Source organism: Brassica napus, chromosome A5, assembly GCF_020379485.1.
Source record: "Brassica napus cultivar Da-Ae chromosome A5, Da-Ae, whole genome shotgun sequence".
Lineage (NCBI taxonomy): Eukaryota > Viridiplantae > Streptophyta > Magnoliopsida > Brassicales > Brassicaceae > Brassica > Brassica napus.
In genome coordinates, this window is record NC_063438.1 from 11452229 (window position 1) to 11474370 (window position 22142).

At 36.3% G+C, this 22142-nt stretch overlaps 2 protein-coding genes across 6 annotated transcripts; both read left to right on the forward strand.

Annotated features, from left to right (window-relative positions):
- Positions 1 to 492: 492 nt before the first annotated feature.
- Positions 493 to 2199, forward strand: LOC125608947 (UV-B-induced protein At3g17800, chloroplastic-like). The gene is made up of 3 exons (XM_048779610.1): positions 493 to 748; positions 841 to 1124; positions 1189 to 2199. The coding sequence occupies exons 1-3, from the start codon at positions 626 to 628 to the stop codon at positions 2003 to 2005; spliced, it is 1224 nt and encodes a 407-aa protein (XP_048635567.1). The 5' UTR covers positions 493 to 625; the 3' UTR covers positions 2006 to 2199.
- Positions 2200 to 9546: 7347 nt separating this feature from the next.
- Positions 9547 to 15863, forward strand: LOC111215636 (protein argonaute 1). 5 transcript variants are annotated; one of them, XM_022719468.2, is made up of 22 exons: positions 9555 to 9699; positions 10190 to 11031; positions 11112 to 11320; positions 11395 to 11544; positions 11630 to 11769; positions 11870 to 11979; positions 12072 to 12178; positions 12272 to 12410; positions 12485 to 12601; positions 13023 to 13130; positions 13218 to 13289; positions 13380 to 13502; positions 13579 to 13741; positions 13832 to 14091; positions 14205 to 14347; positions 14450 to 14512; positions 14606 to 14669; positions 14758 to 14893; positions 14990 to 15063; positions 15143 to 15237; positions 15333 to 15364; positions 15461 to 15863. In XM_022719468.2, the coding sequence occupies exons 2-22, from the start codon at positions 10213 to 10215 to the stop codon at positions 15673 to 15675; spliced, it is 3339 nt and encodes a 1112-aa protein (XP_022575189.1). In that variant the 5' UTR covers positions 9555 to 9699; positions 10190 to 10212; the 3' UTR covers positions 15676 to 15863. The 5 variants fall into 5 exon arrangements, with proteins under 5 accessions (XP_022575185.1, XP_022575184.1, XP_022575189.1 ...); XM_022719464.2 differs by having other exon boundaries at positions 9547 to 9699; positions 10205 to 11031; positions 14450 to 14669; XM_022719463.2 differs by having other exon boundaries at positions 9554 to 9699; positions 14450 to 14669.
- The last annotated feature ends 6279 nt before the right edge of the window (positions 15864 to 22142 follow it).

A 22142-nucleotide genomic window follows, 5' to 3' on the forward strand; every position in this document is an offset into this window, starting at 1 on the left:
ATATATATATATATATATTAATGTGGTATTATAGATAATATATAATTTTAATATATATATATATATATATAATTTTAATACATTATCAATAAATTTACCACATTAATAGAGTTCATTTCTATATTTTCTTACACCTCAATATATTTTGATAATGTATTAAAATTTTATCTTAACCAAATTTAAATTAGATGAAACATATTCAAATACACCGAAATCATATAATAAAAATATAAAAGTCAATTTTCTAAAATTTATATAATGTATATATGGTAAAATCAGTTATTTTTTATTTTATAAAAATATATATCCTCAAATAGAAAAGTATAAAATATTTTTTAATAAATTAAGAAAATGCTATAATACCAACATTATTAATTTATAGAATTTTTACTGTATTTTAGTTTAATCCACTCAATAGAGATAATTAAGTCGCAAACCACTGTATCCGGTCTTTCGCAGACCACAGTATCCGGTTTAAGTCGCGTCGACAAAGAAAAAAAGGATAAGTCGCAAACCATCAACGACAGTATCCGGTTTATCTCTTTACATTAATTCTAGGGTTCATCTCTCTCCCCCCTAAAGCTCTCATTATCCTTCTCCATTGCTTCCCTCAGAGAGCGTAATCATGGCAGCGAGTTTCGCTCAATCTCCCTCCTTTCTGCGTCGAAACGCCTCTGGGTCGATTCTCCTGACGGCAAGCTCCCCTGGATTCATCCGATTCAGCTCCGGTCCTCAATTTCGCCACAGAGTATGTCTCCAATCGAGTTTTCTCATATTCTCTACGAACATTCATTGTCTCAACTTTTTGATTTGAAAATCCTTTCTCTCTCTGCTATGCAGCACAGCACTTGTCTTAAACTCTCGAGACCATCGCAAAGCAGAACAATTTCTCTTAAGTCTCGGAGAAGCTTTGTGGTTAAATCTTCAGCTTCTGACTCAATTGCGCCACTTGAGTTGAAGTCTCCGGTGGGGCAGTTTCTGTCGCAGATACTCGTGAGCCATCCTCATCTTGTCCCAGCAGCTGTTGAGCAGCAGCTTGAACAGCTTCAAACCGACCGAGAAGCTGAGGAACAGATCAAAGATTCATCCTCCTCCCTTCCTGGAACAGACATTGTTCTTTACAGGTTTGTTTCTCCCTTGTGATGGTTTTCTTCTTGAATTAAATTTTGCTATTTATTGTGGGTTTAGGAGAATAGCTGAGGTTAAGGAGAAAGAGAGAAGGAAGGCTTTGGAAGAGATTTTATATGCATTAGTTGTTCAGAGGTTCATGGACGCTAATGTTTCACTTGTGCCATCCATAACCTCATCATCTGGGAGAGTTGATACTTGGCCCACTCAAGACGGGGAACTCGAGCAACTTCACTCCCCTGAGGTTTACGAGATGATTCAGAATCATCTTTCCATCATTCTTAAAAACCGTGAGGGTGATCTGTCAACTGTAGCACAGATAAGCAAGCTCGGAGTTGGACAGGTATATGCTGCTTCTGTGATGTATGGCTATTTCCTGAAGCGGATCGACCAAAGGTTTCAGCTTGAGAAGACGATGAAGATTCTTCCTGGTGGGTCTGATGAAGGTGAGACTAGCATTGAGCAAGCAGGGAGGGAAACAGAGAGAAGCTTCTATGAAGAAGCGGAAGAGACTTATCAAGCTGTCTCCTCAAACCAAGAAGTTGGAGGGATCAATGCCAGTGGTGGTTCCAGCAGCGAAACGAAACAATCCCGGTTAAAGACATACGTCATGTCCTTTGATGGAGAAACCCTTCAGAGATACGCTACAATCAGATCAAGAGAAGCAGTTGGGATCATCGAGAAGCACACAGAGGCGTTGTTTGGGAGGCCAGAGATTATGATAACACCGCAAGGCATTGATTCGTCCAAGGACGAGCACATAAAGATCAGTTTCAAGGGACTGAAGAGGCTTGTGCTGGAGGCTGTGACCTTCGGTTCGTTCCTCTGGGATGTGGAGAGTCATGTAGATTCAAGGTATCACTTCGTACTCAACTGAAATTGACTCTGTTTGGTGATACTGTAGTTTCTCTGGGAGGCTTTGGTGGGTTTTCTTTGTAATATATGCACGGACCAACTTGTATTTGTTGTTCTCTCAGTACTTAGATTCATCAATACCTATGTTAAGTCGCTGAACGATTCAACATTATGGATATTGTTTACCGAAAATAAATTTGAGACTGTTCTTTAAAAGATTATCGAGTAAAGAAATGAACACTAAAATGATGATAGAGAAAATGACTATATACACTAAAAAAGTTTTTGTCACAAATATAACTTCTAAGAATAAAAATGACCAAAATAGCATTTAATGTTTTATCAAAAAAGATAAATATGTATTTATACTTCAATGGTAAATTAATTTGGATATTAGGGTTTAGAGTTAAGGGGTGGGGTTTAGGATTTAGGGTTTAGGGTTTAGAATTTAGGGTTTAGAGTTTAGGTTTTAGGGTTTAGAGTTGGGAAATTGAGTTTTGGGGATAAGATTTCAAATTTTAAAAAATAAAATAAAAATTAAATTTTTCAAAAGATAAAATGATATTTTGGTCATTTTAGTTTTTGAAAGCTATTTTTGTGACATAAACTTAGAAATGTGCTATTTTGGAGATTTGCCCTAAATGATATTCCCTTTATATCAAAGGAGAAGCATTTAGTGGATGTCCATAACCGGCCTAAACCTAGAGAGAGAGAGAGAGAGAGACGGCCCAAACCCTAGAGAGAGGCGGCCATGACTTGGAGCGAGAAAGAGATTGGCGGCCAAGGAGTTTCCATTCTTCTAGTTTTCCTATTTCTTGTTGGTTTATAATTTGTAATCTTTCCATTAATGTATTTCTATTTATCTCTTATGTAACCCCTTATATAAAGGGATCTCTTATTCATTAAATAAAAAGACAGAAATATTCAGACCTAAAAACTTTCGTTTTACAACACGTTATTAGCATGATAGTCTCTAACACTCTGAGCCTAAAACCAAACCCCTAAAACCCTAAATGAAAAGTATTCTACCTCGGAAATTCAAAGGGGTCGTTTTCCCAAACCGTGAGGACCCAGAAAATGATCAAGATATCAAATCGAAGCTCTTGCCAATACGAATCAGTCAGTGCAAACCGTTTGTCGATCTGACCACCGATGCGCCCTCACGCCCGATACAGTGCGCGCCGATTTGCTTTGGAACCCTAATCCGAACCCGACGAACCCTAATCCGTTTTTACTCGCGTCCCAGCTCGTCAGCATCCGATCAGCTACAGCCCTAAGGTGTTCCTGATCCTAGACGACCTCAGCTTCCCGCGCGCATCACAGCCAGCTCGCGTTCCCGATCAACCAGCTCGCGAAGCAGACGCATCCCGTTCCAGCTCGCATCCGACGACGATCCGATAGTAACCAGCTCGCGTCCGTCCGTGTACAACTCGAGGTTCATCCATTCATCTTGGTGGTCCGGTTTCAACAAACTACAAACTAAAGGTAATCCTAATTCTAAGAACATGAGAATTGAATTTGGATTATTTGTAAAGATTGAAACCTTAAAAATCTAATCCATAAGATGAAAGCCATAAGATAATAGATCAAACCCTAAAGAGTAAATCGGAGCTCGAATAAGTCCGATCCCCTAAACACTAAATCAAGATTGATCCATTGATCAATTAAAATCATAACCTTAAAGGTTTTTGAATCTCAAATCAAATCCCTTTGATCAAAGATCAAAGTTTTCGTAATCCCCTAAATCCTAATTTTGGAAAATTGGTTTTAATTTTTGATTTGAAACTTGAGTGTTTGATTGATCGCCTAGAACTATGATTATGATTGTTTTAAACTTGAATCTGAATTGCTAATCTTGTTTAAACTGAAACCCTAATAATCTAGAAATTGAATTTGGAGTTGTGGCCGTGTGGCCTTGATACATTCTAGGTTAATTGTTCTAGATCATATTTTGTGGCCGTGTGGCCTTGTTGCATTCATATCTGAACCTGATCACTACTGACTGATTGCAATTGAACTTAGAATATAATGTTAGGATTTTGACCAAAAAAAAAAGAATATAATGTTAGGATTGTATTGAAACTAAAATCAAGTGGCCGCATGATTTGTTCTTTACTTGGCCATGTGTGTTTGTTTGTTTGATTGCATTGTATGAACTTGTAGAATTCATCTATACTAGGATTGCAATTACACAACAAACTATATGCATTGATCTGAATCATTTGCCGTGCGGCTTGTTTTCTTATTTTGGCCATCTGGCGTACACTCATGGCCGTGTGGCTTCTACTTGGCCGAGAGGCATAAAATCTTAGCCATAAGGCTTGCTTGCTTGATTGATTCTATTAATTATGAGTTAAGTCTGCTAGATTAATTGCATATTGAATCTGAAACCCTAAATACCGAATTTGAGTCCCTAAGGGCCTTAAAACCCTAAATCGCATGATATTGATCCGAATTGAGTTTAGCCTCTATCATCCTAATCTTGACATAGTAAAGACCAGTAGAGAATGCATGTATAGTCTCGACCATTTTTCTATGGTCTTGGGCGAATTTTATATATCTAAAAGGAACTTTTTATTTCCTTTGCCCATTGTTTCAATATGGAAACCACTCTTATATCTTTTAAACTCAATGGGCTTCTATGAGTGAATATAAATCATTAGATCTCTTTAGTCTCGCCATAGCCTATCATGAGAATGGCTATACCCACAACTATATTTCTTATAAACTTATATATTTGAAAAATTATTCATTCCTTTTATTAAGTTCAGAGCAAACAAAGCAATAAAATAAATTCAGTGATAAAACAAAGCAAATATAAAAACAAAACAAACACAGAAGTCGAAATCAACATTATTCTTTTAGGCAATCAGAAGTTTCATATTTCGTAGGATCATCTCTTTCATGATCAAAAATCATCTTTACCATCTTTATATACCAAGTGGGCTTCAGGATTCTTCCCTTTCAGACTCTCTTGATAGAGGTCACAAAGATGTTTGGGAGTCCTACATATCTTAGCCCAATGGTTCCCCATTCCACATCTATGGCACACTGATTTGGTCGAGCTTTGTGGCTTAAAGGATATACCACGGTTTCTGCCTCGACCATGACTCAAATTAGGTTGATACCCAGGGCCTTTGCCATAGTGGTTCCCACGGCCAAATGTATAATAGTGGCCATGGCCACGTCCTTTCTACCCTCCACGGCCATGGCCGTGTGGTCTATCATCCTGGACGTGGTTAGATTATGTGGATTCTTTCTTTTCCTTTGCGGCCTTATTGGCTTCAGGTAATGGGGTTGATCCAGGAGGTCTCAATTCATTGTTTCTTATTAGCTAGCAATAAACTCATCCACGGACTTGTAGTCCTGGATTCTGAGATTCCTCCATAGCTTTTGGTAATAACATCTTTCTTTGGTGATCATATCTCAATTTGAATTATGTCCAAAGGTCTAGAGGATTCTCAATTGTCAAATACTGATCTTTGAGACTCTCAAAAAGATGATGGCGAATAATTAATATTGCCCTGTATCAATCTTTCTCTTTGGCATTATTGCCTTCTATGATACATTCACCAAGTTTTTTGACTTTAGGATAATCTTTGTATCCAATGCCCACCGTAAATAATTATCTCCAGAGAGATTTAGGGCAGCAAAATCTAGGTTGATTTTCGACATCGCAAATCATATATCACTCAATATTTAGGTATAATTTTCATGCGGCCTTACTCTTAAAAACAATCAATTCGGATTTCAATCTTGTGAGGACAATGAAACTATCAATCTTAAAGGCATTTAATCAATCAGTCAATTTCTAGCAAGTCTCAGCAATACTATTTCTATGTGCTCATAATATTATGGTTTATCAAGACTAGCAAAAACGGATTCAATTAATCATGTAATTAGGGTTTAACAATCAATGGATTTTAGCAAGACTAGTAAAAAGATTTATTAATCACTCAATGAGTTTCAAGGCTGATTTTAGCAATACAAGAATATAGATTTCAAGCATGAATTTCAATGAATCAGTTTCAAGGTTGATTTGTATTTAGCATAAACCGTGTGTAAATAATCTATCTAGTATCCGAATTTATCAAACCTCAAAAACATATAATCAGATCAATCAATTTAATAGAACTCATAAGCATAATGAATTAAGGTTTCAAGTTTCAGATATGCGGATTAAGGTTAGGACTAGAATTAGTGTTTCATGATTTCTAATCAGATCAATCAATAAAATCGAACCTAGCATACAATCGTAAACTTCAAGACATTAGATTTTATCACGAATCTATCAACCTAGCATACGGATTCTCTATTCTCAAAGACATCCAAATCAGATCAATATAACCTATCATACGGATTATTTAGGGTTTCTATTTAAAACAGATCAGGATTACAAAACTATCAATCCTAGCAGATGATATTAAACCTCAAGAATCATGAAATCAGATCATTCGGATTTTAAACAAGTAAACCTCAATCAATCTATCAACCTATCGGGATTATATAAGCAAAGCAAGCTAGCAACCTATCGGATTCAATTAATGTTTTAACAGGCTGGTCGGTTTAAACAATTTTTAAATCAGATGAACAATTAACCAAGCAGGATGAGAAAATAAATCTATCAATCCTAATTGTGATTAAAGCATTAATAAAAACAAGCAGGTCGAATTTAATCAAGACTTAAACAGATCGAAATTATTAAACTAGCAAGATGAAAATAATAAATCTAGCAACTTAACGGTCAAACAATTCTAGCAACATAGCATCAGATTCAATCAGATTTAAAACCTCAATGATCAAAAGCGAAAACAGTTTTGATTTCAAAAAATATTCGATTAGGGTTTTAATATGTGATTTGATAATTATAGTATAATTAATTCTGATACTTATATTATTTAGGGTTTATAGATATAAGGTTAGGGTTTAGATGTTTACCTTAACCTCCAAACGGGTTGAACAGACCACCGAGAATCGAGAGGAACTTCGCGAGCTGGTACGTGCCGGACCGGATCGTCGGGTCGCGAAGAGCAGTCGTGATCGTCAGTCGGATCGTCTATCGGATGCGAACAGATCGTCTAGTCGGGTGCTTATCGGATCGTCGGATCGACTGAGCTTCTATCGGGTCGTCGGATTGACTAGTCGTATCGGATGGCTTTATCGGATGAGAGGGTAACCGCAGAGAGAGAAAGAAAAATTAAGGTTTATGATGATCAAGGTTTCAAAACAAGAAAGAAAAGGAAAATAGGGTTTCTGGTCGTTTTTAGAACTCAGAGAATTAGAGAGCTTCGTGCTGATAACGTGTTGTAAATTAATGGGAGAAAGAGATTGTCTATTTCTCATTATTATGGAACCCTTTATATATATAGAGAATTACAATAGACCGTCATAGATAAATGGAAAGTATACAAATCCTAAAGTGATTAGGAAAAGGAAATCCTAAGCATACAAGGAAAAGAAAACTGTCTAAGTAGAAAGGAAATATGCCTATTTGGTTATGACATTCACAAATCGGTTCATAACAGAGTAGAATTTAGGAAGACCGAAAATAAAAAGTGAAGTTATAAATATTCAGAAAATGAACATAAGGTAACTGAGTGCACGAAAACTATACGGATAACTAAGATGTATTAATTGATAATGGTTTGGTTACAAGGATATTTAACATTAATCAACCTCTTACCGATGATTTTCTTATACTTTACTGTTTGAGTTTCTTTGTTTTCACTTGATTTGGGGTTGTTTTAGTTTCTTATGCACTGTAATAAATTACCGAAGACAACATTATAAACTTTTTACTAGATTTTGATCCGCGCTTGGAAAGCGCGGGTTTTTTTGGATTATTTTATAATACAAAGTCTTTTTATATCGAAAAATATAATTTTTAGCAGTTATATAATCTACGAATTAGTTTATTTGATATTTTATATGTACACTTTTACGTAAGTTTTTTTAGGCATGAGAATTATACCTGGATCAAAAAAACAAACCGAACCGACCCGGAAATATAGGTTTAGTTCAGGTCGAGAGAAGATAACCTATTGGGGGTTTTTTTGGACCCGCAGGTCTTTGTTTGACTCCGGGTCCTACCCTAGATCCGATCATAAATATGTTGTGTTTATTAGGTATATTTGGATATTTCGAATTTGTTTCCGGCATTATGGATATTTTTTTAGGTTTTTGGTTTACGATTATAGTTTTTGATTTCAGGTAAATTTTTAAATTAAAAAAAATTTAGGTATTTGGATAAAATTTTGGGTATTTTTAATTCAGTGTAAGATTTTGAATAAGATTTTGAACTTTTAGGTATTTGAATTTTGTGGGTAATTGTTTAGAGTTTCAAGTACTTTTCGTATTTCAGATATTTTTCAGATTTTTTAGATATTTCGAATCTTTTTAGGATCCTAAATACCCGAACAGATGTGGACCCATTACGTCTATATCGGATCCAACAACCTTTTGATATAGATTTTTAACGTTATCGTACAAAAACATGGTTGATGAAATATTTTTAGAAAACTCATTTTTAAATATGAAAATATCTATCAAACTATAGACGGTTGAAAGTTTAGTATATAATATGAGATTTTAGTGGGAAATTTTATATATGATATGATTACGTTATTATAAAGGAAAAAGGAAGTTATATGTACACATATATTCTCTTGCTTTAAATTATATATTATATGATAAAAATGATAATATAAAACATTAGTTTCAATGCTTTTACGATTAAAAGTCAAAATGGTAAATATAGTAATAGTAATGATTAAGATTTAGGAGTGGTATTTGAATAAATTATTATCAGAGAAATATATGGTAATATATTGTTAGTCTAAGTTTAAGGTAAGACAAAAAAATAATGAATTAAAAAAAAGGGTCCAAACAGTTTTGGTAGGTAGATTTTTTATTACTCTTTCCATTTTAATAGTATTGATGATGGTATAAATTTTCAATATTTTAACCAGAAAAACATTAGCACTAGTCAACCTCTTTGACTTCATCTGCATGTTTAAGTAAACCAGATTAAAAATAAGACCATATCAGTTTTTCTTTTTAAGGATGACCATATCAACTAATATAGATTCATAATTAATAAGTTTAATGATTATATATAGATGCATGACTGGTCTGTATGTTTCAATGCTCTCTGAGTATCTACTGCAAAAATAATAGATTAATGCAAAATGTTAAAGATTAGTCGAGGTATGTTATGAAAACGTATTAAACCAGTTGAGATTAAAATATGTTAATTGTACTACTAATAAAAAACGATTAGGTATATAAAACGACAAAAGTGTTTCGTCTTGTTGTTTTCGAGAAGCTTCTTTTAGGATTAAAACATTATTAATGTAATTCCACGTCAGATGCGCATTATAAAAAACAATGTAAAAGGTAGACAGGCTACTACTGCACACGTACGAGTCGCGTCGCACGAGGCACGACCTTGGGTCAGCATACGAAAGACCAACCCTGACTTGACACGCCATTATACGCCAGCTAATTACGATGAGGGTAGTATCGTAAATTAAGACATAGCAGATAACCCTTGGTTTGCTCTCTCGTTAAGCAAAAAAAGAGATGGGATATATAGTGCAGCAGTAAAATTGTTATCTCTTTTGTTTGGAGGTGAGAGAGAGAGAGAGAGAGAGAGAGAGAGAGAGAAGTAGGGTTGGTCAATCGTTGCATCCCCGGTGTGAGATAGCCGTTTTTCCGGTAATCAAGGTCCTAACGTGCTTGTTCGTCACTGCTTCTATCTTCGATCTGTCTAAATAATTAGGTTTTCCACTCGATTGGGTGGATCTGCTTAATTTTTGGTTATGATTAGTTGAGATGTTAGTGGATTTCGTTGATCGGATCTAGTAGCGGTCTTTGTGCGTGTGTGTTCGTTCGTTTTTTATTTTTAAGGGTTTGTGCTGGTGTTGATAGTTTTTTTTTTTTTTTGAGGGGTAAAATGTTGATAGTTTACAGCAATTGTACTATGTTTCTTTCTCTCAAATGGTTGAATTTGTTAGGAATAATTTCGAAATTTGATCTTTTTGTAAGTAACATGTTGAGCGGCTTCTGAATGTGTTTCCTGCTTGATTTACTTGCTAAGTAACATGTATTGTGTTTCCTGTATTTCCTTTAACATTCAGAAATTTATTTTTATGAGTGTAGTTTTATTGGTTTCTGAAGGTGGATTTTCTATGTTTTTGCGACTCAGTGTTTGTTTTCTCAGGATTCATTATGGTGAGGAAGAAGAGAACTGATGGTCCATCTGAAGGAGGTGAAGGGTCTGGTTCCCGTGATGCTGCTCCAGCCTCAGGTGGTGGACGTGGTGGTTATCAGCAGGGGAGAGGAGGAGGCGGAGGAGGACAGCAGCAAGGGGGAAGAGGCTATAGTCCTCAGTCTCAACAGGGAGGTCGTGGTGGTGGTCGTGGATATGGCCAACCACAACAGCAGCAGTTCGGTGGTCCTAGAGAAGGCCATCCACCACAACAGCAGCAGCAGCAGCAGTACGGTGGACCAAGAGGTGGCCAACCACCACAACAGCAGCAGTACGGTGGACCAAGAGGAGGTCAACCACCACAACAGCAGCAGTACAGTGGACCAAGAGGAGGCCAGCCACCATCACAGCAACAGTATGGTGGACCAAGAGAAAGCCAGCCACCACAACAGCAGCACCAACAGTACGGTGGACCAAGAGGAGGACCTCCTCGTGGTGGTGGCCGTGGAGGTGCATCCTCTGCTGGACTGCCGCAGAGACAATCAGTTCCCGAGCTGCATCAAGCTACCTTACCAACTTATCAAGCGGTGTCTTCTCAGCCTACACCGGCTGAGGTGAGTCCTACTCAGATGCCGGATCCTCCTGCTCCGGTACAAGAATTTGAACAGCTCTCTATTGAGCAAGGAGCTCCCAGCCAAGCAATCCAGCCCATTCCATCTTCCAGCAAAGCTTGTAAGTTTCCACTGAGGCCTGGTAAAGGACAGTTTGGCAAGCGATGCATTGTAAAGGCCAACCACTTCTTTGCCGAGTTACCTGATAAAGATTTGCACCAGTATGACGTAAGTTTTTGATGTGCTTGTTCCCTTGTTATACTTTAGCTACAGTGCATCTAATGATGTCTTGTTTTTTGTGTTTGCAGGTAACCATTACTCCAGAAGTTACATCAAGGGGTGTCAATCGTGCTGTGATGAAACAGTTGGTTGACTTGTATCGTGAAACACATCTTGGAAGGCGTCTTCCTGCATATGATGGGCGAAAAAGTCTGTACACTGCTGGACCGCTTCCGTTTGTTTCGAAAGAATTCAGAATCTTACTTCAGGACGAGGAAGAAGGGGCTGGGGGACAAAGGTTAGTTCATATATAGTTATTATCTTTATCCTTTTAAGGAATTTTCGGAGTAAAAAAATATTTTTCTTTTACAGACGAGAAAGGGAGTTCAAAGTTGTGATCAAGCTAGCTGCCCGTGCTGATCTACATCACCTAGGATTGTTTTTACAGGGGAAGCAAGCTGATGCCCCGCAGGAGGCTCTTCAGGTTCTTGACATTGTTCTTCGTGAGCTGCCAACTTCAAAGTAGGTTCACTCATCTAGTGGATGCTTTTGCTCAAAACTACTATGCTTACATGGCTCAGCTCTTTTAGTTTTGCTAACATGTTAGAGAGAGGTATACTCCTGTGGGCCGGTCATTTTATTCTCCGGATATAGGAAGAAAGCAATCATTGGGGGATGGCCTGGAGAGCTGGCGTGGATTCTATCAAAGCATTCGTCCTACACAGATGGGCTTGTCCCTCAACATTGGTGCGATGGCTTTCTGCATTACGTTCACTAAACTTTCAATAATAAATTTTATATTATTGTCCCAGCTCATGCTTGTGATGCAATCTTGTTTTTTTTGTAGATATGTCATCTACAGCATTCATAGAGGCACTTCCTGTTACCGAATTTGTCTGCGAGTTGCTGAATAGGGATATTAGATCCCGGCCTTTATCCGATGCTGATCGTGTCAAGGTCTGGTTCAACTGTCATTTTCCATAACCGAAGTGAAATGGTGCATCTTAACCTTCCTGTGTTTACTGACTTTGAATCTTGTTCTGTACCAGATAAAAAAGGCGCTTAGAGGTGTGAAGGTTGAAGTGACCCATAGAGGAAACATGCGCCGAAAGTACCGCATTTCGGGGCTGACCGCTGTGGCCACTCGAGAACTGACGTAAGTGTTTGTTTAGCTTTGCGAATTACGATTTCGTGAATGCTGAACCCGGAGAAGTTTATGTTTCTATTTTTTTTTGTATTGTACTTTCAGATTTCCTGTGGATGAAAGAAATACCCAGAAATCTGTTGTTGAATACTTCTACGAAACATATGGCTTTCGCATTCAGCACACGCAGCTACCATGCTTGCAAGTTGGGAATTCTAACAGGCCAAATTATTTACCAATGGAGGTAACCTGGAAGTTCGTCATCAATTACTGTTAGCTGACCAATACTTCATATGCTAATTTTCTGTTGCTGTACAGGTCTGCAAGATTGTTGAGGGACAGAGGTACTCAAAAAGGTTGAACGAGAGACAGATCACTGCTCTTCTGAAGGTGACTTGTCAGCGCCCCCAAGAACGTGAAAAAGATATCTTGCGGGTATTTCTTTTTTTGGATATTATATTCTCCTTTTCACTTAGATGCCTAGTTCATTATTGCTGTCTATCTCTTTAAATTGTTTTAAAAATCATATACATTTGGTTGAGCAAAGGCTGGTTATGAATTGTATATTTTACAGTATGTTTCTTCTTGCTTTTCTTTCTAGCCTTTTTAGTTCATGATTATTGAGTGCATCTCCAACCCACCCCTATTTTTGCCTCTATAATAGCATTTAGAGGCAAAATCACTTCAACCCATCTCTATTTTTTTCTCTAAAATAGAGATTGCTATTTTCTCCTCTATTTATAGAGGAAAAAATAGCATTCCTCTATATTTTGCTTGTAGATATTTTATCCTATATGCTGTTGTAGACTCTGTTGTATATATCTCTGATATGTGTTGATGTTTTCTGATTGCGTAGACGGTAGGGCTCAATGATTATGATCACGATCCCTATGCTAAGGAGTTTGGAATCAAGATAAGCGCATCCCTTGCTTCTGTTGAGGCTCGAATTCTGCCTCCTCCATGGGTATATTAATTTCCCTTTCAATTTTCTTTCTGTCACTCTTAAGCTTACTACAGAGTGGTAATATGATTTAAATTTTCTATGCTGCAGCTCAAGTATCATGATTCTGGAAGGGAAGGGACTTGTCTGCCGCAAGTTGGACAGTGGAATATGATGAATAAGGTAAACTAGATGAAATAGTTATCCATCTGTCTGCCTAGCGCTTTTTCATATAATTCTGTTCTCTTGATATGGTTGTGGGTGTGTATGCAGAAAATGATAAATGGCGGTACAGTGAGCAACTGGATCTGCGTCAACTTCTCTAGGCAAGTTCCCGACAATTTGGCACGTACTTTCTGTCAGGAACTTGCTCAGATGTGCCACACCTCTGGGATGGTAATTTTTGTAAAGCACAACTTTTATCGCCTTCTTAACCTTTCCCACCTTGATGTGTATTATTTTTCACCTTCAGGCATTTAATCCGGAACCAGTCCTTCCACCAGTCAGTGCTCGCCCTGAGCAAGTGGAGAAAGTATTGAAAACTCGATATCATGATGCCATGGCCAAGCTCTCTAAAGGAAAAGAGATTGATCTCCTTATTGTCATTCTCCCAGACAATAATGGATCCTTATATGGTATGGGCCATGTCTTAGTACCATTCATTGTCTGCTTTTCCATTTAAGCGAGCTCTCTAATCGTCATTCCCTTCTAATTTCCCATCGCAGGTGATCTGAAGCGCATCTGTGAGACCGAACTCGGCATTGTGTCTCAGTGCTGCCTGACTAAGCATGTCTTTAAGATGAGCAAACAGTATATGGCTAACGTGGCTTTGAAAATTAATGTCAAAGTTGGAGGAAGGAATACTGTACTCGTTGATGCCTTATCTAGGCGAATTCCTCTGGTCAGTGATCGCCCCACCATAATCTTTGGTGCTGATGTAACACATCCTCATCCTGGAGAGGACTCAAGCCCGTCCATTGCTGCCGTAAGTCTCTTTCTCAACATCTTGTTCTGGGAATGAATATTTTATTTTCCCTCGATAACCTTGGTCTGATGTAATTACTCTAAAATTTAAAATGATATTTGATTTTCTTTCAGGTCGTCGCTTCCCAAGACTGGCCTGAAATTACGAAATATGCTGGCTTGGTTTGTGCTCAAGCGCATAGACAGGAGCTCATTCAGGATCTCTTCAAAGAATGGAAGGACCCGCAGAAAGGGGTAGTGACCGGTGGCATGATTAAGTACGCGTCTCGATATTTTGAACTCTACTCTGAATCAGTCTTTTTCGCTTCATATTGCTCTTTGTATAAGACCCTTGCCTCTTTCTCCTTACTTTGCAACAGGGAGTTACTTATCGCCTTCCGTAGATCAACTGGTCATAAGCCGTTAAGGATCATATTCTACAGGTATGTTTGTTTTTTTGGCGTATACTTAACTAACACTGTACATCTTCCCTTTTATAAAGGCATATGTTATTATTGTATGGTACAATTCCGTAGGGATGGAGTCAGTGAAGGACAGTTTTATCAGGTTTTGCTCTATGAGCTTGATGCCATCCGCAAGGTAAGAGTTACAACTAGCAAATGACTTGTGTTTGATTCTGTGGATAGTTATCTTATGTCTAAATATGATTTTATTTGAACCACTTCAGGCATGTGCTTCGCTGGAAGCAGGTTATCAGCCACCAGTGACGTTTGTGGTGGTGCAGAAGCGCCATCACACAAGACTATTTGCTCATAATCACAATGACCGCAATTCAGTGGACAGAAGTGGAAACATATTACCAGGTAAGACAAATTTGGATTGGTTTGGATTTCACGTATGACTAAATTAGCTGTCATCCTTTGAATTTTTTTGCAACACTTTGGGTAATTTGTTTGCAGGAACCGTCGTGGATTCCAAAATCTGTCACCCCACTGAGTTCGACTTTTACCTCTGTAGCCATGCTGGTATTCAGGTAAGTCTATATATGGAAAAGATGTTTGTGTGGCTTAGATTTTCTTTCAAGTGTTCAAAACTTATAATTCCATGAACAGGGCACTTCCCGACCTGCTCATTACCACGTTCTTTGGGATGAGAACAACTTCTCTGCAGATGGACTCCAGTCTCTGACCAATAACTTATGTTACACGTAAGATCCATTTCTCTTTTGGTAAATGTCTGTGTAATTGTAAGATATGAAACAGACGTAAACTCATACAAACATAACTTGTTTGAGCTGTGTAGGTATGCGAGATGTACTCGTTCTGTATCCATTGGTGAGTTTTTCTTTGGATTTTAATGGTATACTTTTTTGATTTGGAGTTTTTGAAAGACAAGTAATGAGTTTCTTTCTTGTTGCTGGGATTTTGTAGTGCCGCCCGCGTACTATGCTCATCTAGCAGCGTTCAGGGCTCGGTTCTACATGGAGCCAGAGACGTCAGACAGTGGTTCGATGGCTAGCGGGAGCATGGCACGAGGAGGTGGTATGGGTGGTAGAAACACACGTGGTGGGCCACACGTGAACGCTGCAGTGAGACCACTCCCACCTCTGAAAGATAATGTGAAGCGCGTGATGTTCTACTGCTGATTCGATTCAGCTCTATCTATCTCTCTCTTTTATTTAATCTCGTATGACTGTATGAGCTATTAAGACTCTTGTCGCCAAATAAATTGTTTGCTTTTGCGACTCTTATGTCTCTACTGAACTCGTGTGGTGTGAACTTATTGAAGCTGACTTAAGTTTGCGAGTGTTTGGATATATTATGTTTTGCCACTCTTGCTCTCAAGTGTGAGGTGCTTGCTTTCTGTTTTTTAGTTCATTTTCTTACGATTATTGTCTCATAATTCTAGGAGATGATACTAAACCGAGTCCAGCACATAATGTTTTTATTTATTTATTTGCAGAGGTAAATATTAATTAAAAATTATTAATTTTTGATTTATATCAATTTTTATTGAAATTTTGGACGGAGCAATACATTCTTCTAGGAAAAAACTACACATAATTTTGATTTTTAATTGAGAATTCGGCCAAAAAAAACACGAACTTTTCACGAATTGCCAAAGAAACCTGTACTCGAGCCTGATCAAAAAAATCATTTACTTTTGTTGACTTTTTTGGTTTATTAATAAACTCAAGACAGTGTTAACTAGACGTTAAATGTTGGGGTTAAGTGAAACGACGTCGTTTCATCTCATTTGAAAACGACTGATTTGAAAAAATAATCATATAAACCCCTGGACTCGAACTCGGGTTGATTGGTTCAAATGACAAGGTCTTTTACCACTAAGCTAGTGAAACTTTCAATGTACTTACTAACATGTTTACTTTTATTTGGTACTGACTGAATATAAAAATATTCTCTAAAAACTTAAAAAGATTTTCAAAATTCCAAAAAATTGAAAAATAAGAAATTTTTTATAAAATTAATTTTGAAATTAAAATTGAAAATAAATTTTATTTTCTTTTTAAAAAATAAAAACTCTTCTAAAATTTTCTAAAAAATTAAAACGATCTTTAAATTCCAAAAAATTGAAAAACTAAAGAAATTTTTTATAAAATTAATTTTGAAATTAAAATTGAAAATAAAATTTTATTTTTATTTTAAAAAATAAAATTTTACTTTTCTTAAAAAAAAAAAAATCTTCCAAAATTTTCATAAAATTAATTTTGAATTAAAATTAAAATACTTTTTTTTCTTTAAAAAATCAAAAAATTTCCAAAATTTTCTTTTTTTAAAAAAAAATCCAATTTTTTTAAAAATTATAATAAAATGCAAAAAATTAAAGTTACAATTATCAAATTTTTATGTGTGTATAATTAATTACAACTTTTAGCAAATGTATTAAAAAAATTGAAAATTTTGGAAGATTTTTTATTTTTTGAAAAGAAAAAATAAAATTTTATTTTCTATTTTAATTTCAAAATTAATTTTATAAAAAAAAATTATTTTTTCAATTTTTTGGAATTTTAAAGATCTTTTTAAGTTTTTAGAAAATTTTGGAAGAGTTTTTATTTTTTATAAAGAAAAACAAAATATTATTTTTAATTTTAATTTCTAAATTTATTTTATAAAAATCTTCTTTATTTTTTAATTTTTTTGGAATTTTAAAGATCTTATTAAGTTTTTAGAGAATTTTTTATATTTAATATGTACCAAATAAAATTGAACATGTTAGTAAGTACATTGAAAGTGTCAGTAGCCCAGTGGTAAAATGCCTTGCCATTTGACCAACCAACCTGGGTCGAATCCAGGGGTTTACGTATTTTTAGTTTCAAATTATGTAAAACGACGTCGTTTCATCTCATTTGAAAACGACGTCGTTTCATTTACGCCAACAATAAACGACGTCAAATATTTATGTTAAATTTATTGACGGCGTGCTAAACTGGCAAGTCATCGAAAACATTGTTAATTAATTCTAAAGTCAATGAAAGTTTGGTGTTTTTTTGGTCAGCCAAAAAGTTCATGTTTCTTTTGGCAATTCGTGCAAAGTTGAGATTTTTTTGGCCGAATTCTCCTTTTTAATTACATAATAATGAAACAATTTTTATGTGTTATACCATAATTACCCTCAGTTTACTGAACTCCAACACTTGGCATTTTTTGTCCAATTCTAACAAAATCAAATCAATTAGCAACAGATACATAGATTTTGATCTAAAAAGAAAATCAAAGATCTTTTTGCTTTTTTTTTCATCGATGAACCATAAAAAAAAATTCTTTTATGAAACAAATCTCTGAAAAACAGAGTAAAAAAGAAGAATACGAATATACATAAGAAAATGAATTGGACATGGCAATAGTTTCCGTGAGAAAAATTAAGGATTTGTAATCAGCTAAGACGATGGATTTAGGACATAACAAGGATAAAATGGAAATATGAATTAGAAAGTTTGGGCTCGACTTTGAAGCCGATATAAAAGATAAGAATTGCATTTAGATTATAATGCCATATTCGGGTAACAAATGTTACAAATCGGTGACATCTATTTTTTTTATTTTTATACGATTCAAATCGGGTGTTAGATGACAAATCTACAAATATGAGGCATGAAAGAAAAGAACAACACGAAAAACACATGTGACTCTCTCTCTAAAACTTTTCTCTCCAACCTCTCTCTTTAAAAAAGCTTCGATCTTTCCTCTCCGCAGTCCGACCTCCACGTCGGTGGTGTGAGAGGGCTCTGTCCTTTTTCTTTCTTTGTTTTCCGGCGAATCCTTTATGCGGTTGTTGTTACATGTGGTCACCGAAGCTCACTCTCCTTCTCCGGTTGTGCGTGGTGTGGAGACCGAGAGGCCATGACGGTTAGATGTATGCTCCCAGAAGTGGATGGCAGATCCGGCTTCTTCTCTTCCAGATCTCGCTAGAGGACGGTGAGAGTTGAGGAAGTTTGGTCAGATCTGGATCTTTCGGTTGTTGCAGATTTCAAGGTTCATGGTCTCGGTTCGTTGGTCATGGTGGGTATGCACGGCGCGTTAAGTTTAGCCAGTGGAGGTGGTTTGTCCCGATAACCTCTACAGTTCCGGCGAGGTTCATAGGAGGCTTCTTTGGGTCTCTTCTTTGGGTCTCGCTCCGCATCGTCTTCTTGTGGTTGACGTTGGAGTGGTTTCAACAGACCGGGAGAGCTCGAGACACCTGTTGTTTAAGGCAGCGAACAGGATCTCCAGAAGAAACGAAGACACGACTTGAGGACAGTTGCAGCCGCATGGATTCTAGGGTTTTTGTTTGTACCCAGTTTACTTCGGTTTACAGGAGCTGCTTACGTATAGGTGTGACATTCGAACTGCTACTGGACTGGTAGCCCATGACATTGGAACTGCTACTGGACTGGTAGCCCATGTCTTACTGGACATTGGAACTGCTACTGGACTTTATTTAGTTAAGTTTTTGTTTCTATTTTCAATGTCTTGTTTTTATCACATTCTTCTTTGGATCTCGACAACTTGTAATCCTATATGTAGGGCCTATGAGCCACGAAATAAGACAACATTTTTCTCCTTTTATTGAGTTTATCTCCTTTGTTCTTTGTAGAACACTTCTTGTTTCTTGGTATGGTTAGCTCCAAATAAACTTCTCTATTTCGTTGGACTTGCGCGTAATATCAAGCAACGTATAGAAACCCTTCTTTTGTTGGACTTGTGCGTCATATCAAGCAACAACTGAAGTTTGATAGTATCAAGAGACTTTCCGCCCCTCTAGTGTCCCCATTTAATCCATCAGTTCTCCCTTTTGGTGAGTTCATATCCCTTAAGTCCGATTGAGTGATCCTTCCCTAATTTAGGGCGTATCACAATGCAACGATCCTCTCTCTCATTCCTAAATCAGAAGAGGCGCAGACTATGAAGGACTATCGACCAATTGCCTGTTGCAATCTGATCTACAAAGTCATCTTTAAAGTCTTAGCTAGACGACTCAATTTTTTTTCAGAAGCCTAATCAAACTGCTTTTATCGAAGGGAGGCTGCTATAAACCATAGTTAAAAGTGGGTGAAATCCATGGTCTATCAGGTAATGAACTCACTTTTATGGTTGTCTATAATCCCAAGTTCATGGTTCTAGTTAGCTACTCTAGAACATAAGCAGTTAGATCAATTCTGTGAAGGATCTTATTAAATCACCCTAGCAGTTTTATGTATCAATAATTCATCAAAACCTTAATAAACCCTAAATCTAACCTGATGATTACTCAGACGTAATTAAGCAAAGCATAAAGATTGACTGAATAAATTGCATAAATATATAGAGTCAGAAATACTGGAGTTCCAATACAAATCTTTGAAGGAGTCTTTGATCTTCTCTCCAAAATATACTAAATATAAAACTAGTTTCTAAAGCGTGCTGCTTTGTCTAAGCAATGGAAAAGTCTATAAATATTAAGTATAAAGTCAGCTAAGAGCAATATTGTAATATGTGAGACTTTTGGTCTTAAGTCAGTCTTGAATCAAGTCAGGCCCCTCTACTCGCATGGGCGTCGAGCGACACCAAAGAAGAGGTGTCGAGCGACCCCAAGGAAGATGTATCGATTGATGCTTCTTCTAAATCTTGGCTCTGATTTCTGACTTTTTGAACATTTACGAGTTTCTTCATCTATAAGCACTGAAATGCTCCATAATCTCCACATTGTTCTAATAATGTTTGGATCTGAAAAGATTCTAAAATATACTCCAAACATAAAATTAAGACTCTAAAAAAAGACTGATACTATAATTAAAAACTGGTAAAATCTATCGTACATCGCATTTTCACAGAACTCCAATGAAAACCGTGAATTCAGGTTGTTCAAACTCCCTTTAGGGCATGTGTATTTGCTCAACAAACGAGATTTATTGGAGCCATTTGTGCTCCCTTTTGCTTTTTAGTTTTGTCCACTTAGCAAACTTTACCATCATCAAGGACTGGTTCATTAACATTTTGATATCGTATTGGCTCTCTGTCTTACCTCTCATTCTACAGTGCACCAAAGCTTCAATCATTGTGACCATAGTGAAGATTGCTAGAAAAATTTCAACAGCTTCATTAAGTTGGTCACTTTCTTGGCCTCAATTGCTGTGTACTAGGCAATCTATCTCTTGGCATATGTAATAGAATTACTGCAGTTATATGTTACATTGGTGAAAAGAGAAGTTTTAGGCAGCAACCTTATGACATATCCCAAGCCTCTATTTTAGTCATCCACTTCAAAATCTCTTCTCAATATCCACTTTACAGTATATGAACTCTCAGAAACAATGGTTTATGTTTTCATTTGATTGGTTGTATATGATCCCAACTTCTTCTTTTTTTGTGATCCCATCAACAGCTAATTCATCCCGAGATTTAGTAAGTAGATAATATGTGTTGTACCCCCCCCCCCCCCCCCCCCCATTAACCTCTGAAAGATACACATCTACACGTTCTGTTAAGATATATATCGCAACCAAACAAAAAATTCACTTGGTGTAAATTCGTTTGATGAAAAGTACAAAGATTTAAGTAGTAATTGTAGTGTTTGTCGGAATTAAATTTGAAGTGCCCAAGCTAATCAAAAGATATAAGACATAGGAAATTCATCTTATCTAGTTGTTATATATATAAGTTTAAGTTTAATGAGATTATGAGTTATCTATCTCTATATAAGAAGATGCTAGGGTGTGACATAGCTTATGAGTTTAGAGATTGATTTTTGAAAGCTTAAGTTTTGAGTTATTTTCTTAAGCTAAGTTAATAAAGAAACATTTTTTTTTTTACAATATTCGAGTTCATACACTTGAGTTAGAACAATAGTGTTTAGCAAATTCAAGTTCTAGTATATAGAAAAGTAGGCTGCAATTTGCAAACAATTAAAAACCCAAACCAAGATCAAGTGATGACTGCGAGAAGTGCAAAGTCTTTTTATAGAGAATTTGTTACATTGGTTGTTCTATTTCGGTCTGGTTATCCAGACTACCTCAAGTTTGAGTAATAAAATAGTCGTTCGTTGTCAAAAAAATACAATCATTGTTTTCTTAATCAAATACAAACAATTAGTTAAATTTGATCTTATTGAAATAACTTTCACATAGATTCACGAATCTCTTAAAATTTCACTCTCATAATAGACACTCGAAGTAAATGTTCGCATTAGATAGATCATTCTTGGTCAAACCAATAGTTAACACTTAACAGACACATATCAGGCTAATCTCTCTCTCTCTCATATTTTTTTTTCCTCTAGTCGAAAACCAGGTATACCCAAAGATTCCAAAAATATGTAGATAGAGATTTGACCTTTAGAGGGGCCATGTTAGGTTGCAGAAGTGAGGCCAGCTCTGTGAATCAGATGTTTTAACATGTTAGGAATGTTAATGAGGATGATGGAGAAGACAAGGCATGTTAGAGGGATCATGTTGTCCCACTTACACTTTAATACAATCGCATGGTAAAATTTCTTCACATTACCTCACGTTAATCGTTATACGGCTGTACTTTTTTTTTTTCTCTTCTTATTTTATATTTTGGGCTGTTAACCAATTTTAATTTTATTGTTTTTTTTGAATTTTTATAGATCTTATTGATATCTCATCATTTTAAT

Excerpts from the sequence above, each read along its gene's own strand:
- LOC125608947 (XM_048779610.1), top strand. The coding sequence starts at position 626 with ATGGCAGCGAGTTTCGCTCAATCTCCCTCCTTTCTGCGTCGAAACGCC. Across the intron at positions 749-840 it reads GTCCTCAATTTCGCCACAGA|CACAGCACTTGTCTTAAACT; the intron begins GTATGTCTCCAA and ends TCTGCTATGCAG. Across the intron at positions 1,125-1,188 it reads ACAGACATTGTTCTTTACAG|GAGAATAGCTGAGGTTAAGG; the intron begins GTTTGTTTCTCC and ends TTGTGGGTTTAG.
- LOC111215636 (XM_022719464.2), top strand. The coding sequence starts at position 10,213 with ATGGTGAGGAAGAAGAGAACTGATGGTCCATCTGAAGGAGGTGAAGGG. Across the intron at positions 11,770-11,869 it reads GGGCTTGTCCCTCAACATTG|ATATGTCATCTACAGCATTC; the intron begins GTGCGATGGCTT and ends TTTTTTTTGTAG. Across the intron at positions 14,348-14,449 it reads GTGACCGGTGGCATGATTAA|GGAGTTACTTATCGCCTTCC; the intron begins GTACGCGTCTCG and ends ACTTTGCAACAG.